The sequence below is a fragment of the Xiphias gladius genome, chromosome 7 (assembly GCF_016859285.1).
Source record: "Xiphias gladius isolate SHS-SW01 ecotype Sanya breed wild chromosome 7, ASM1685928v1, whole genome shotgun sequence".
NCBI classification, from domain to species: domain Eukaryota; kingdom Metazoa; phylum Chordata; class Actinopteri; order Istiophoriformes; family Xiphiidae; genus Xiphias; species Xiphias gladius.
In genome coordinates, this window is record NC_053406.1 from 9,364,887 (window position 1) to 9,382,615 (window position 17,729).

Below are 17,729 nucleotides of genomic sequence, written 5' to 3' on the forward strand. Positions count from 1 at the left end.
TTCCATCTTGGTGCTAAGCTAAGCTAATCAGCTGCTCATGGTAGTCTTCAATTTAACAGACAGATATGAGATTGGTATCAATTTTCTCATCTAACACTAAGCAAGAAAGCAAACAAGTGTTTTTTTTCCAAAATTCTAAACTATACTTTTGAAGTTAAGACATTTTAATGTCTGAGAATTCAATTTCTGGTCACAACCATCAGGCTCTGGAAACTTATAGTCCAACTGTTGCAGTCCTAACTCCCCCCTTCTTCCCCTATTTTCTTTTTTCTCTCTAGACAAGAGGAGGCAGTCAGAGAGTTGATTCTGGTCATTTATCTTCCCAGTGCCAGTGTTAGTATAAGTACGGCTTAACTGCAGAGGGAGGTATTGATCCTGCTCTCCTCTCCTGTCCTCTCTTCTCTTCGTCCTCCTCTCCTCTTCACTACAGAAAAAAAAAAATCCCATCATCACAGCTCCTACCCAGGCTGTGCATAAGAAAACACAAGCTGACAACCAGTCTGCCAGCAGGCAATAAACTGTGCAAGCTGATGAGAAAGAGAGTGACACTGTAATTCCTGCAATAATTTCATGTGAGAGACTTTTTTTCCCCCTGCGAACACTTAATACCATGTTCAAATTGACACGCTTTAATTGTGTGGGAACTCTCAATCCTCCAACCTCTTCCAACACTGTGTGTGGTTTCAGATGGAAATCATACTGTAAACATGACACAAAATGTTATTGACATCACTTTTAACTCACTATCCAGTTTGGAAAGTTTCCTGGAGTTTCCATAGGGGAGCATTCTTCTAGGATCTCTACTTTTTACAATTCATGTACCTTTCAACTGTTTTTGTAAGGCAGTGTCAGGGTGTTGGAGTGTGGCGTTTTTGCACTCTATCCCCCCTCTGAATCCCACCTGCTCTTTGATTGCGGCTGTGAAGATAAATGAGCCACCAAGGCAGTCCCAAACACAGATCTAGGGACATCAGATATAACGGGGACAGCTAATGCTGAATCAGTTAGCATGGGCTAATACAGAGGAGCAGTAAACAAGAGGATCATTTGATGCTATCGGGTTCTTAGCCTGCATTAGTACTGAACTGAACTGTAGTGAGTGGTCCGGAACAAATCTCCATCTTATCAAATCATTAACTCCGGCAAGGAGGTATTGTTTTCACCCATGTCTGTTTGTTGGTTTGTTTGTTGGTTTGTTCGTGAGCAGGATTTTGCAAAAAGTATCGACATGATTTGCACCGAAATTGGTGGAGGGAGGGGGCACAGGCCAGGGAAGAACCCATAACATTTTGGGGCAGAGTCAGATAATTTACTATGAAGTTGAATTTTTTTGAATTCTGGTGTATGTTGTTTGACATTGGCCTTGGCAAAGGTCTGCGCACTCTGCCTGCCCTTCTAGTTTATATCTGTAACTGTGTCCTAAAATCTTATTTTGCTGAGGCAAGTGCAGTGAGATCATTTCAGTGAGATCATGCCCAAAGGAAAGCAACTTGTTTTAGAAATGAGTGTCTGTATCTTAAAACAAGAAAGTCAATCAAGGCAAATGACAGTTGACAAGATACCTGAAACAAGCCCAATTGTACAGAAACACTGGCAATTTTTGTTACTTGTTTAAAGCAGTAGATCACCATTTTGGGAAATACACCTGTTTGCTGTCTGGCAGAGAGTTAGACGAGAAGATCAATATCACTCTCACTTCTGTCCAGTAAATATGAAATTACAGCTTGGAACCAGTTAGCTTGGCTTAGCATAAACCATCGGCACAGAACAACCCCATAGAAAGACATACTGTTGTTTTTACTCTAGTGTTCTTGAATGGATTAAACATTTTAGATTGTCTTATCTTTCGACAGAGCCAGGCTAGCCATTGCCCCGTTTCCAGTCTTTATGCTAAGCTAAACTAACTGCTGCTAGCCTTAGATGATAGCCTTATATTTAATGGACAGATATGAGAGTGGTATCCATCTTCTCATCTGATTCTCTGCCAGAAAAAGAATAAGCATATTTCCCCAAACTATTCCTTGACAGAAAACAAAACTTTTTGGACATAAATTACAGACAAAAATGATGGGATACAAAGAAGTTTTTTTGCAGAATACTTTTTCTGAACATAACAGCTAAAGTATTTGCAAAATTACTGAATGTTGGTAATTGTAAGCAAGCCATGCTTTGCTCTATGTGTTAGAACGTTCACACTCACTGAATTCCTATAGTATAGTTGTACTCTGCATCTTTTCAGGAAAACATGTCTGGATGGTGCCACCTTAATACTGTGAGATTAATAAGAAGCTTATGATGTAACTGCTCATCACAGCTCAGTCCATCCTTGCTTCTTTTCTTTGCCATACTTCCTTTGGCTCCTTTATCATTCCCTGTGATATCCTGTCTCTCTATTGCTCTGCTGCATATTAAAAACAGGACTATAATATGGTTCTAAGAATAGCTTTGCATAATCTGATCATTGTGATGGAGTGTCACTCCTGTACTCCTCTCTGGCACAATATCTGCTTTATCCTTTTCACGCCTCTAATGCTGTCAACACCTGCCTGAACCCTACAGACCTCAGCGTACAAATGGAGAGATTTTATTTCAACATGCTCTATATCTTTTTTTTTTATGACAACTTTTAAATTAATCTCTAAACATGTAAAAAATTTTGAGGAGCAGTTATATTCTAGGCAAAGGTCTTAAAGTAATTTGCACCCTATATTTAACATTCACGTTCGCAGAGTCAGATGGTAGATATCTCATTATGAGGTGTAACTCTTCGAGCTCCCTTGTGTCTACTCTATTTTTTAGTGTACATTAACAAACCCACATATCATCTAAAACAGAAAGGAGAATGCAGACATTAATACAGCCACTCTGTGTGTAAATTGTCTGCAATTTAATAAGAGACAAATTAGTGTGTTTGTAGTACAGAGGTAATAAGGTATGGCAAATAAATAGCTGTAGGCTAACGAAAGCTGACATTTAGATAAATGTTGCTGCATTAGTATGTAAGAGTATAATGATTATGTTATCAGCTAAGTGTGGCTATTTACCGTTATGCAACATCACATCTAAAAGTCATTTGTTGAGTGTACAGTACCTGGTGAGACTTAAGGCTGTGTAGAGGAGATGTTTCGCTCTTTCGTACAGCAGGTGGTTTTCTCATTTACATCCATCAGTCTGCCCATTTTTTACACATCTCTATCTTGTGATTTGGAATGAATTTAAACGAGAATGTGGCCATATGGCCAGGAAGAACCAACACTGTATAATTAGTAAGAATTCTAATATTTGTGAAGTTTGAAATTATTGTTTTTTTATAAACCCTTATTCTAATCTGAACTTGAAATATTTATCCAGCAGTATGCATGGTTCAAGAAGGTCTTATTTATATTTTGAAAAACAATAAGTTCAGCATTTTCTATGAAAACACACATGTATTTGACACCTTACACAACTCTCTCTTTCGACTCAGAAAACAGCACAATAAAACATAAAGACAGTGGGAACTAGGTCATTTGCTCTGCTCCATGTTCGTATTTTGCTTCATGTTAGTATTTTTTTCAATGCACCGCAGGTATTGCTTTTCACGGGTCTCCTTGGAACAAGTGGACCCCACTGGCTAAAATTCTCCAGAGTAGAGGCTTTAGAGAGCGTGCTAGCAGATTAGGTGGCAGCTCAGCCCGGAGTAAATGTCAGAACAATCATGAGAACAGGGCTTAATTAGTAAAGGGCATAGAATGGTGGCCCATATTCAACTCATTTGGAAATGATGACAGCATTTTGGGAAATTGTCTATTGTTGTGCTGAAGTCTAGTGGATTTAATTTTTTGAAGAAAATGTACTGTGCAAAAAAAAAAAAAATTGTCTTAGTGTTTTTCTTATTTGCTATTTTTGCATTGCAGAGACAAGGATCTGGAGCAGCTGCTGGCAATAACAAGACATCTGGAGGACAAGGTAAAAAAACTGACTTGAAAAATCTTAAAAAACAGTATTTGTACGAGCTATATTATGACATTTAATTTCAAGACATTCAGTTGTGTTTGCATCAGCAATGTTAAGTTTGAAATGCCAAATTTTAACAGAAGTAAGATTAAACATTTTAAACTTGGACTTTTGCACCATTTTTCAAAATGAAACTAACAGCTGGACAACTTACGGTAAGTCGGGGGAGGCAGAAAGAGAGACAGAATGTTTGAAGTGAAGAAAGGATGAGAGGGGAGGGAGGGGACGTTGACTACAGTTTACAGTACTTGCGGGCCCGTGTATCTAAGATGAGCTTTAAAGGGCACATGTCACAGGATTGATGGTAACAGGGTCTGAATGACAGCTGCCATCAGAGTATATACGCACACGTGCACACACACACAAACACACACACACACACACACACACACACACACACACACACACACACACACACACACACACACACACACACACACACACACACGCAATCAATGACCTCAGGGCTTTCCGTCAGATCCAATCATGATCTGATAACAAGCATTTGAATTTGAACTAGTTCATTTCAGCTATCAGTTTTCTGCATCTCTTTGATACAGCATTTGACTCCTGGAGTCATGACTGTATCAGCAGGAGCTAGGGCCAGAGCTCTGCCATTTGTTGACATAACTAATTATCAGTAATTAGTCACTTTAAAAACAAAAATACCATGTACTGCAAGATTTCTTAGCACATGTTCTGCCTGATAGCAATTTAGCTTTGCTATTACACGTAGTTTGGTGTGTTACAAAGAGGTACTGTCAGCTTTAATGTCCCGACTCAGCCAGGTAAAATAACACATATGCCAGGAGACAAAGCTGAGAAGAACTTCATCTTCAGTAAATCCAACTATCTGACGATTGGCTCCCGGAACAGAGATAGACTGCCTGTATCAGTTCAGTGCTGAGGGAATTAAAGATCAGCTCCATGCACCAAGTGCATTGCAAATCATGTTTATTGTTGAGCTTTCTGTCATTAAACCTATCAAAGCAAAGCCAATAAAGGCTTTAACGAGAAAACTACTATTTTCCCTGCTTTCACCTCCTCTAAATCATGGCAGTGATTTTGTGCACTATTTGATTTTATAAAATAGTGCACCTTTTACTTACAAAAAAAAAGTCAGTACAGTAGTGCCTTCTACAACCTACAGATTTTTTGCATAGTTGTGTTTGTTTGCCAAAAGATCAAATGTTTACATATAGAAATATTGATGTAAAAAGATCTAATTTTGAAATGATTGTGGTTTACAGTTGTGATTGCAACAGTCTGGGGTGTCAAAGTCTGAAATGGTGAAATTCTTCACACAAGGCGCTTTAAATGACACGCGTACAACAGTGAAATCACCCTTTGATTCACAGACATGACTCTGTCATGCCACATCTTTTACATTTACATATTTTAAGAATGGTAAAAAAAAATTGTTCATTTTTTAACTAAGGCCTAGGCTGTCAGGTACCGGCCCATTGTTAGGCCATCGTAGAGCATTTGGTACTGACTGTTGCACAAATATTTGCAGTGTATTCAGCACTTTAGGCCCTAGTCCACCTCAGTCAATTTAGGTCAGCATGTTGAATCAATGTATCAATGAATTCAATTAATGAATTTTTTGTTTTGTTTTTTGAAACACCAATGCAAAGCAAAACAAAACTTCACAGGGCCAGCTGCAATGTTTTGTCAGACAGATTCTTAATTCTTTTTTTAATTCGATTTTATCAGAATCAAATTAGTGTAAAAAAATGTTGGATTGTTTTTTTTTTCTATGATTATATGATTAGAAACAAATACGACTAACCTATGTGTAGTAGTTACCCATGCCTGTGTTATATGTATTAAATATTCAATTGATATTTTAGCTTAGATTTTGAAATCAACTTAATGCCTGGAACTGTGAGGGTCAGTTTAGTATTTTTGGTATGTATTTTTACACGCTGGTGAACAACCTGCATGTGGTATATCTGCCTTTAAACTTGTTGTATTGCCCTTTTAACCTATAGAGGGGGATCAGTGTTAGCACTGCAAATTTACTGATTTTCAATCTGCAAGGCTACCAATGCAAAAAGGCACTGCTGCCTCTTTCATCACCGTTTGCAAGTGACAGGCATCTATGACAGTGGGCATAGAAATAAAAATACGGTTAAGGGAAAGTTTTACCTTCATGAAAGAATTACTCTTAATCCAAATAATCTAATCATTTTATTTGATTTTCTTATTTCATGAATAAAACAGTCCATCTCAAAGAGTAAAAAATCACTTCACCGACTGTATGTAATCGCAGTCTATCTGAGATTCAGATGTGTCTTAAAAAGCTAATAACCTGAACCAAAAGGATGATAGAAAAAAAGAAACATTATTTGTGTTTGAAAGAAGCTTTAAACCATCTCAGGTGACCACTGATCCTCTTTGAAAAAAAAAAAAAAAAGCCCTACTAAACAGAGTCACCGTTCAGCAACATTATTCACCGATTGCAATTGATGGGTTTACCTCAAGCAATTGAAAGAGATGAAAAACTGTGGTGTAGGAGACTAATTACAAGAGAGAGTGAAGGAAGGTACAGAGGCAGCAGTACACACACACAAAGCACTCCTTTGTTGTCTGACCTCGACAGTTAAGTTGATACCTGGAAAAACTGCTTTCCCAGCATGTGTTAAGTGTGTCCTTCAATATAGAGACATTGGGAGTGAGAGAGAGAGACAAAGAGAGAGAGCGCTCTTAGAGTGGGCGAGGAGGGAGTAATGCTGCTATTGACCCTCGCCCACTCTGCATACCCCCAGCAGACAGTTGAGCACAGTCTTTGGAAAACAACCTTTCAAAGCCTCAAGGGCAGCCACAGAGAATGGCATTCATATTCATTGGAACTCATTTTGAACTGGGTAGGTACAAGTACAACTGTGGTGCACCTCAGTGATGCAGCAAAGTGAATCAGCTAAGGCTGTTTACACCTGATAACGGCGGTGTAAGGGAAGCTGGAGGATGGAAGAGTTTATTGTAAAGATAACGGCACAAGATTGAATGTTTATCGAGTGGATGCAACTGAATCAGACTTTTTCCGGTTTGCTGTATCATGCCTCTGTTTACCTCAAGACACAAAATGCAAGCTGTATAAATGTAATCATGCAGAAAGGCCTCTTTTACATTATATTATATTATTTATATTGGATGGTTCTATAAAAGATAGGCATTTATTTCGGATTTCTTGTGTTTAATTTACATATTTTGTAATAAGTTAATTAGATGCATTCTTGTTTCCTGATCTGGTCTTGTTTAGATTTTCTGTTAATTCCACGTCAAAACTTCCTTCGTGTTTACCTGGTTTCTTTATAAAGTCATCATAAAGTACATTTCCGCAGCACTAATTCCATCAGTACAACAACTTAATTGTGTCACACTCACCACTCTGCTGCTCTGAGTTTCCTTTCTTTAACAGAAATTCTGTATTCAGTCACCAATTATTTAACTTCCCACATAGGCCAGAACATAATGTTTCACGTTAAAGGATTTCTAGAAGTTCAAAGAGTATAATCCCTCCCATTCTTTGTAAATGTTTATTTTGAAAAATCCATAGGAAGTGTTGAGTTTTACTGACAGTTACTGAACAGTGCTTAAAAAATGGAAGAGTAAAAGCAACTGTGTGAAGTAATTCTGTAAGTGCTATGTGAAGGCAACTTTTTGATTCTCAGTCACTGGATGACTGAGAATCTTCACAGATGTGTGAACTAATGAATAAGTAAATGAGAGAAAATATATTAAGACACTCATAGCAGAAGACTTTTGAGTATGGCATGACTTTGTTGTTGTTTTGATGGAGTTAATACTGTGTAAATGTACAATAAACTGAATGTACCATGTGAGCTATCCCAGCACAGGGTTTTCCACACTTCCAGCTATTATAATCTTATTAGAGAATTTACAGTATTTACTGTTGTATACAGTTTTTAACAATGCATCATATTTTAGCTGATTATATGATGCGTATCTAAAATCTCAATCTGCAAAGTAAATAGTAACTACAACCATCATATAATTGTACTGGAGTAAAAAGTAGAATATTTCCCCCTGAAAAGTAGTGGAATAGAAGTAGAAAGTATCCCAAAATAGAAATACTCCAGTAAAGAACAAATACCTCAAAACTATACTTAAATACAGTACTTGAGTAAATGTACTTTGGTACTTTCCACCCCTGGTAAAAACACCTTCACAGGCTGAGTCTTTTGCCCCTACAAAACCTTTTAGTTGTCTTCTGTCATTGGTGGATTCCAGATGTTGCATATTTGGGCCATATGCTCCATATGTTCACTGACTTTATGAGTCCGAGCACAACACAGACTGTCCTTGTCACTGCAACAGCTGGGGCAGCACGGGCTCACTACAGCTTGACATCATACAGTACAAACAAACCACACTGACAGGAACATTAAAGGATAACACTTGGCAGTCGTTTATGAAGATGCTATCCTATGTGAAATAATTATCTGCTTATTCATGCGGGACATTACAGATGAAAACTGCTCTATTTCTTTATGTAAATGTTACGCTTTCAGAGTGTTGTCAAGGAACAATGTGGAAGCTGTTACGGCAGAGGCTCCTACCCCCTCGTTTCAAACAGGCACAGGCGTAATTTCAAATTGGCTCACCTTAGAGATGTAAGTCATCCTTTTATAATTAGCTCGCGACAGGCTCTCAAAGTGAAGATGACCCATTTTTTACACACTTTTTAATTGGCTTTACTGTACTCGATTCTAGCCATAATGAATTTGTTTTATTCTGACAGATATTGTTAGTAAATGCTCACCGTACCGCTGTTTCAGAAGCATTCAATGCTAGAAATAGCTGTAATTTTCTCTACAGGTCTTTGAACATCCCACATTTTCTGGTTTCTTTTCCCCAGATGTGCAACCGCATCCAAGTAGGTTACACAGATGCTTCCTCCTGTATTTGATTATTGATCACAGTGGCCTCTCTCACGCATTGCTGCCCCTCTGGTGTTTCGAGGCCTTAAGGGTTGCTGATATTTTCCTGACTTTCACCCAATGACTTTCAACTGTGACTTCAAACACTTTCAGGCACGTATGCGCACACGCGCACACACACACACGCACACGCACACGCACACGCACACGCACACACACGCACACGCACACACACACACACACACACACACACACACACACACACACACACACACACTCCTAAGTACAGAAATATGACATACATACAGCTTACATACAATATACGCACTCATGTGTCTTTTGAAAACATGCAAGATGCATGTCCAGATCCTTCTGCTTTACATGGTTGATGTCTTATACTATACTTACATTTCATGGCCAGTGTAACAGCTGCTTCTCCCCTGACAAATCTGTTTCTTAATTGAGGCTGAATTTGTTTTCTTTCAAAGGTAACATGGCAAGGTGAACGGAAAGTACAGTTAAAAAAAACAAATAAACAAAAAAAACAAAACAGGCTGTTTGTGTAAAAATGTTGAGGGGCTATGGTCAAAACAATAAATATGTGATATTTTAAATTGTCAAAATTGCCTGCTACCATTGTACCAGACAATGAATACATGAAAAATCTTGTAAGACTCTGTGGTTTATTCTTTTGGTTTAATTTTATGAAATTGAAACAGCCAAAGATTTTACTTTCTTTGTATTTACCTTGGAAAAGGTTAATACATCTAAAGTATTAAACTCATAGGTCACTCCATCCATGATGTATAAGAGGTACACTTTGTCCTTTTTGTGTAAAGTTTAATTTGTAGAGTCGAGCACTGCAGGCAATACTCTTGCTGTCTCACACAGGTCATGTCTTTAATGCCAGAATCCACTTGCTGTAATTATTTACTTTCATTTCAATTCACATTCACTAGTTAAAATTGCTGATGGTTCTGAATGTTGGAAAAGCAGCAAATGATCATGTATTGGCAGCTGTAACAACAAAAATGTGCATTCTTACTAGAAAAATGAAGAAAATGATCTGTTTCAGCACTTTAAGTGTTAATTAACTGTTTTCAGAGCACTTCCAACAGTCAAGGATCTGAGAGTCTCCAGCATGTGCTGCGATGTTGTGTTCTGCCATTCAGGCTTTGTTTCTGCCTGGTACAATTACACTGCAAACAGCCAAAATAACTGCTTTTTGAAAAGGATGATCTGGAACATGGAATAAAAAATATTACCTTGATATACTTTTGCTGCTTTGTAGACAGGAAAAATGAATACTAATATAATAGGTTTTTCAAAAGGAAGCAAAAATACGATGCTGATTTTGGATCTCCAAAGCAATTGTGGTGTTTGATTGTTATAATACAGAATTTCGTCACGACCCCCGCTTTGACAAATCCCTCTCATGGCTCAACTGGTTTTAAGATGGGAAATCAATAAGACATCCCAGCTTTCACTGGGTGTCAGAGCAGCTTTTAAAATACATTTTGAAAGACAGCCAACCAAGGATGTTCTTATCATGTCACTTAGTAACCCATCCCAACTAAACTATAGATAAAGTTGCCAACATATTAGAAAGTCATGGCTGAGGGAGGTAAATCTATTGGGCCTCAGGCATAGTAGCACGTGACCTTTGATTCCAGTGGCCATCAAACACCGACACCATAAATAAATCAATTTTTCTCCTCTTTACTGGATGCACAGTCAAGACATACATACAACACATATTACACTCCCATTAGATGAAGACGAGACTGTCTTCTGTAAAAAACACGCCCATAGGTCGTCTATGCAAGCAGCTTATTATGACCCATGGTTATGTTTTATCGTTAGGCGACTTCTAGTGATTATGACAGGAGCAACAGAGAAAGTCAGGTGATGTAGTATCGAGCAACACAGTCCATGTTAGGAGGAAGGTTGGTTTGGATGGACGGGTTAACAAAATACAGGACTTTCGCACAAGAGCCCACTGTTTGTTTCCCACGTGATAGTCAGTGTTGTTTTTTTATATCCATGACCATTCCGCACCATGAACCACATGTTTATGTTTGCAACCATGAAGACGAAGGTCCTCTACCCATGAGGAAGTACTTACCTTAACCCAAACCATGATCTTTTCCTAAACCTAACCAAGTAGTTTTTGTGCCTAAACATAACCAAACTGTGACCATTACACAACCTTATCTGTGTGTTATTACTATTAACGTTACGACGAAGATCAGGTACGCCTGCCACTGTTACGCTCCTACGGGTCGTATTTGACGGTAGGGAAAAGGAACCTATATGGTCCTTTAAGCTGGAGGATTTATTGGTGAAGACAGGGACACAAGTAACAGGTCTGATAATCTGTTGTGTTTGTGTATGTCAAGGGGGAGATGATAACTCAAAATGAGGAGAATGATGAGAATGAGAAATCCTTCATTGTCACATTCAGCCACTGCTTCCTGTCTTACAAAAATGGAGGAAAATCTGCCGTCAGGCCTCAAAGCCAGTGACAAAATGATGATATGGTTCTTTGAGATGAATGCATGTGATTTTTCTGAAATATTAAACTTAATTAGTTTGTATGGTCATAAAGCAAATACTTAATTGAGAACTAAACTGAAAATGTTGACAATTGACCTGATACACAACATAGAGTAAATGCTGCATTAAAGTGTTAAGCCTTAAATCTCACTGAAAGTTTTAAAGTTTTAGCCTATGCAGTATGGCTGTGCTTTTAGCGGGATGAAAACTAGGTAGTAATACATATTTTCACTGTCTGTTGATTTTATTTTAGAAATCTAAAGTTAATTTACGCTGCAGTGGCGCTTTGAAAGAAGAGGACCAGTGGAGAACTAAGACATTTTTGAAAAAAAGGCATACAGCGTTGTGGAAAAAGAACACTGTTTTTCAATAGTGCTGATGAAACCTTTTGACTGTTGAAGTTGGCCTTGCGTTAGCTGTTTGTCATCAGCTGTTTCATTCGTGCTTCACAATCACTGGTTCATTCAAAGCTGTGTGGCTATCAGCCGATTATTAGGCTTCAATCATATCATATTCACCATTCAATCAATTATATTCACCCTAGGCAAAGGTAGGCAAATTTTGTCAAAAGTGTGCAGCGTCTACGGATGATATGTCCCAATGCGCCGAATTTTATCATGGGAGATATCAATCATTGTTTTAGGACTAAGTCCTTGAATCATTTCCTTCAGTACATCACTTGTCCAACAAGAAAGGTTAAAGTATTAGACCAGTGTTATGGCACCATTAGGGGGAGCTTATAAATCTGAAGGCTCCTCTGGGTTTGTTAAACCACAGTACTGTTCATTTTGTCCCCACTTACCAATCTGCCCTGAAAAGAGGGAAAATTTTTCCGTTCTGGCCTGAAAACTCTACACTGGAACTGAAGGACTGCTTTCAGTGTACTGATTGGGATCTATTTAAAGACACTTGTTCTCACTTAGATGATCTCACTGACATGGTCTCTGGTTACATCTCTTTTTGTGAAAATATGGTAATTCCTCGCAATACAAGCTTTTTATCCTGAGAGGCCTGATGCTGAATTGACAGAAGAGTTAAACAAGTTCTACTCTGGGTTTGATATTTATGATTTTAATGATGAGCTTTTTAATTTTAGAAATGTGCCTGCAGGCTGTGAGATTAAAATTGATCAAGTGATCGTGTTTCAGTTATTAAAGGGTTGTGCCTGGGAACTGGGCGGTATTTTTTTCATATATTCTCCAGTCGTCCTTGGAACAACATCAAGTTCCAGGTTCCTAGCATGTGGAAGGAATCTATTGTGGTGCCAGTGCCAGAGGCAAAGTTAAAGTCTTCTAAGCCACTGAATGATTATCGCCCTGTGGCCCTCACCTCCCTTGTTTTTAAAACATTTTAACATATTTCTATTTAACCTGAAATTTTACACACAGTGCACGACATGTCGGATCTCTTACAATTTGCCAACAGGGCAAAGAGGGGAGTGGAGGATGCTACAACCACTCTGTTAAATCTTGTACTTAGGCACCTGGAGTAAAATACGAACCATGCATGATAGCTTTTTATTGACTTTTCTTCTAGTTTTAATTGCATTCAGCAATAGGTTCTTACACACAGGCTCTTCTGTAATTTTTACATGAATTTTAGTACAGTAAGTTTGCTCACTGACATCTTAATGAACAGATCTCAGAGGATCCGGGTTAATGGAACCCTATCCAGTAAATTTTCATCTTCCGCAGATCCCCTCAGGGCTGTGTGCTTTCACCTCTTTTATTTGTTTTATATACAAATGAGTGCCAGAGCAATCATGTATCAAGATTTGTCCTTAAGTATGCAGATGACTCTGTAATAGGGAATCTTCGGCAGGGTGTGGAGCAAGATCATGGCCCAGTCGTTGATGAATTTGTTAACTGGTGTGACAAGTCTTTCCTTCACATAAATGTGCCTAAGTCCAAAATTCAGAGTTCATTAATTTTTGAACAAATGAATTAACTTTGATTTGCACAAAGTTGAGCCAGTGGCAGCAGTGCAGCAATATGAATATCTGAGAAGCTTAAATTTGATGCAAATACAGATGCTATATGTAAAAACGCAAATCAACAGTTCTTTTTAAAGAAGTTGCAAAGTTTTATTGTGGACATGACACAGATGTTTTATTCTTCTTTTATTGAGTCTGTCCTTTCATTTTCTATGATTTGCTGGTTTGGCAGTCTTGAAAATACAAACAAATTGGAGAAAACTGTCAAGCCGCGTAGTCATTAGTGGTGCTACCCCTAATTACCTTCAGCACCTGTATGAAGTGAGGGTCATCTCAAAGACACCAGATACTGTCTTGGCCTCTCACATCCTTTACATGTTGAGTTCCGGATGCTTCCATCAGGGCGGAGGTTTAGTTTCTACAAAGGTTGCACTAATAGATACCTATTGTCCTTTGTCCATCTGCTATTGGTTTTTTTTAAACGAACTATAACCCTAGATGTCATGTCATTGCGTCTTCTCTTTCCTTGATTCATAGTGATAGTATTGGAGATATGAAGCTTGTGCTGTTCTGTGTATGATGAATTGTATGTATTTGTTGGACTGCTGTCTGTAAAGCAAATTGCCCTTTGGGGCACATTAAAATTTTTTGAATCTTGAATCTTGAAGAATGCATGTGTACAGTAGGCTATAACAATCTGAACCTTTTAACTATGAAAATATTCTCGCAAAATTCCCCCATTCTGGCCCCAAAATAGGACGTGATGTCACGCATCTGTTGCAGGTAATATTTAAATTTTGATCATAGCAATCACAAACTATAAGCAGCATTTGGGAGCTGTTTTGCAGTTTGTAGTCTAGCGGTGTTCTGATATTGCTCGATGATCTGAAGGGCACTTTGGTTTAATCACACTGACCCTATAACTGTATAACCATTTGCTATTAACGGTTCATTCCTTGACACAAATGTCTCTGACTGAAAAAACAAAACCCTGACCTCTTTTATTAAGTTGCTGATCACACCCTGCCTCTGCCCTCGCTCTCCGATCTGACAAGCTAGATGTCTCTTGTCACCAGCTTGTTGTATAAGATTATGAACATATCTGGTGTTCACGGTGGAAGGCAGAGCTCAATAGCTAATGCCGCCGGGATGAAAACAGCGGGCAGTAGAGCATTGGAAAATTCAATATCAATTAATGCAGGAATCAAAGCTTGGCTTGACACAGCAGTTAGTGTTTCCTCCTTGAACAGCAAGAGAGAGGTACTCAAGTTCAGCCCCAAGGGAACCCAAGGATTAGCTGCACAGTCAATACACCAGTCACCTCTCTGCTTTTCTGTTTTGGGTACCCCCCCCCCCCCCGCTGTCCGTCATGCTTGTTTATCTACAGTAGGCTCCGCTGATCAAACTCAAGAAGATCAATCCTTTGCAGGAGTGTTGTAAGGCAGAGGAATGGAATAAGCCCCATGCTGAGCTTTGTAGAGTAACAATGAGTTACTCTGAAAACTAAAACAACTAAGTGACAATTAAGTTTCATCTCAGTTTGACAATCTTTAATCTTAGCCATTGTAGATGGATAATGTTTTAAAAGGGAAGGTTAATGAGAGGAATCTTACATTAAGTACAGTATATAAACAACACAATTTTGACGTCAAGTCTTTGTATGTTGCATAAGCAGTAGGCCAGAGAAATGTGATTCTTGACTGTTATTCTTGATGGCATAAGCTGTCGCAGGCAGACGTTAGAGCCGCAGTGAAACCTTGCTTGGGTAAATGTTAGCTTGTCATGGCCTCAAAAAGACCTGAATATCACTGCTTCATTATAGCCTACAGCTCTGTTGCTCTCTTTTCACCAGCATGTTTCTGTGCTACCGCAAAGAGGTAACACCAGATGACATATTTTTAATCGATACAAAGATTAATATCACTAACACCAAGGCTGATTGGTCTGTTTTCCGTGATCCTTTACCCCTACAATTGCTATTCTTTCCTTGTGTATAACTGATTCAGTGGCCATGGGTGTATTGTGTAAATTCTATTACATGAATTAATGAAATGTTTCTTACTTTGAAAAATAATATTTTGCTTGTATTCACCTGTATCTTGAAATAATGTGTGAATAATGATAAAGCTTTCAATGTTAACCTTCAATTAAACATTATGTAAACAAGCACGTATGTTAAATATTTACATGTCAAATGCATGTATACATGTTTAAGTATAAATTTCCTCAGGTAAGTTAATGGGTAAATCTCTTGTCTAATAGGTCCAGTATTTTTCTTTAGTTTTACTTCTCTCTTAAGAACTTCTTTGAACAGGAGATAAAACCCCTCTTCTTTCCTTAATGCTTGTTGAAACCTGCTTGAGTCTGTTTTTACTGGGATTACAGTTGTGTCCTCATGGTCAGTGCTGGCTGAGTTCTAAGGAGGATTAAGAACTGGAGTTCAGTTTATGCTTTGGCCTTTGACCTGGAAAACAACTGCTCAGGCTCTCCTGTAGGAGCTCTGCTCCACTATTATAATGAGGGCTGGGGTTTATGAGAAACTCTAGCGGACATTTAGAGCTGCTGGTTTACTGTTACTGTATTGGCATCAAGTAAGATTCGTATTCTGAGTATACCGGTAAATGAGTACGTGTAAGTTTGTGAAATGAGAGTTAGTTTAATTTCAGAATGTTAGAAATGTTACAAACTGCATATAGTAGTACTTGAAATCATATCCCAGATTTGTACTTATTGCAGTGTATAGTCACAAATTCTCTGGTCTTATACTGTATTCTGAGGTGTCTTTTCCACTAGCAGTTCTATGCTTTTAATAATTGTCCTGTTAAATATAACAACATATAATATAGAGTAGTAATAGTCTATGCCCACTAAGCCTTAAGAGACAACATACTGTAATGAAATTGACCTTTCCCTAAGATCTGCCCCACCTCGTTACTGTCACTACCTCTGTCAAGCTTTGTGTTTTCCCATTTCTAGTGGGCAACCGGTGATTTTACAAATTAAAATGGCAACTATCACAAGGTAGCTGCAGGCAGATAATTAAACATTAAATTACAGTAAACATCAGCTTCATTAGCAGCATGAAAATGCAGTCTCCGGCTAACTGTTTATTGTTTCCAGCTGTCTTGTTTTAAAATGATCATCTTGTCAAAGAGACCTTAAATATGCACTTTATGGTTTTGGAAATGCTAAAAAGAAATACACCACCCTCCAAACTCTTTCTATAGGGAGTATCGTCTCCTAGCAACTTGAGGTTGCTAAGGTAAGATTGGACAATCATTGCTCAGGGCAGGATATTATTGAATGTCAATCCACCGGACTGGGAATGTGATTCAGGCCACTCTTTGTACACTGCTGTGAATCACATCCATCTTTTCCTTTTCCTTCTAGATGCGTCCAAGACAAATGTCCCGGAGGACTTTGACATTGACATGGATGACCCGGAGACCGAAAAGGCGGCGGTAGCCATCCAATCCCAGTTCAGGAAGTTCCAGAAGAAGAAGCGTGATGAGAAGTCCTAGTGAGCCCCACGTTGCTCTGACACTGTGTGTAGAGAAGACAGGTGGATGCGACAGCACAGTGACAATGGTGTGACATTTGCATGTAAACAAATTCATACCTGTTGGAACTCCAGGGGTTGTGATGGGGGGTAGAGAATGCAATAGCCTGTTAATCATATGATATGTCTGTGAATTTTCAGTTTCCTATTATTATAATTGCTTTTATTTATTATTTGACTGCTGTATCAATAAATAAGTAACAGACAAAGTTATAAAGATCTGGTTTCCTGTCCTGCCATATATGTTCCACATATCATGAAGTCTAGCTGGTGTTCGTGTTAGAATATGTTTTTGTACTTATCCCAGCCTCATAGTTATACCTGCACCATCCATTTCTGTACTGCTTAGGACTATGTTTCCCAAAATCACCTGTATTTTTGTGACTAGATCGAGCAAAAGCTGATGTGTGCAAAAGCTCTTAGAGTGTAGGTGGTTTTTAGGAAACCTAGCCTGGAGCTTTCCATCCTAAACAAAATATTTCACCCAGACTCAATTTTCTTACCCGCATGGTACTATCAAGCTGTGTATTAATGTATATTGAATAAATAAAGACTCTGTGTGGAACCTGTGTACAGTGCATGTAAATACCAAAATCTGACAAACACCTTGAGCTACATATCAAATGTGGCTGCTGAATTGCCACAGTATGTCTGATAGATTGCATTAACATACACTCTGCAGGGATAGCTGCAGCACTTAGACTCACCAAACACCTGGACACCTGCTCATTCATGCAATTAGACACTCAATGAGCCAATCCTATGGCAGCAGTGTAAT

General features: G+C 38.5%; 1 protein-coding gene across 1 annotated transcript in view; it reads left to right on the top strand.

The window, feature by feature from the left end:
- The window catches only part of pcp4b (Purkinje cell protein 4b), a 35,756-nt gene extending 18,261 nt beyond the window's left edge, over positions 1 to 17,495 (top strand). Inside the window, exons 2-3 of the mRNA XM_040131189.1 lie at positions 3,897 to 3,948; positions 16,783 to 17,495. Coding sequence (XP_039987123.1) covers positions 3,897 to 3,948; positions 16,783 to 16,913 — 183 coding nt within the window. The 3' untranslated portion in view covers positions 16,914 to 17,495. The remainder of the gene's footprint in view (positions 1 to 3,896; positions 3,949 to 16,782) is intronic.
- The last annotated feature ends 234 nt before the right edge of the window (positions 17,496 to 17,729 follow it).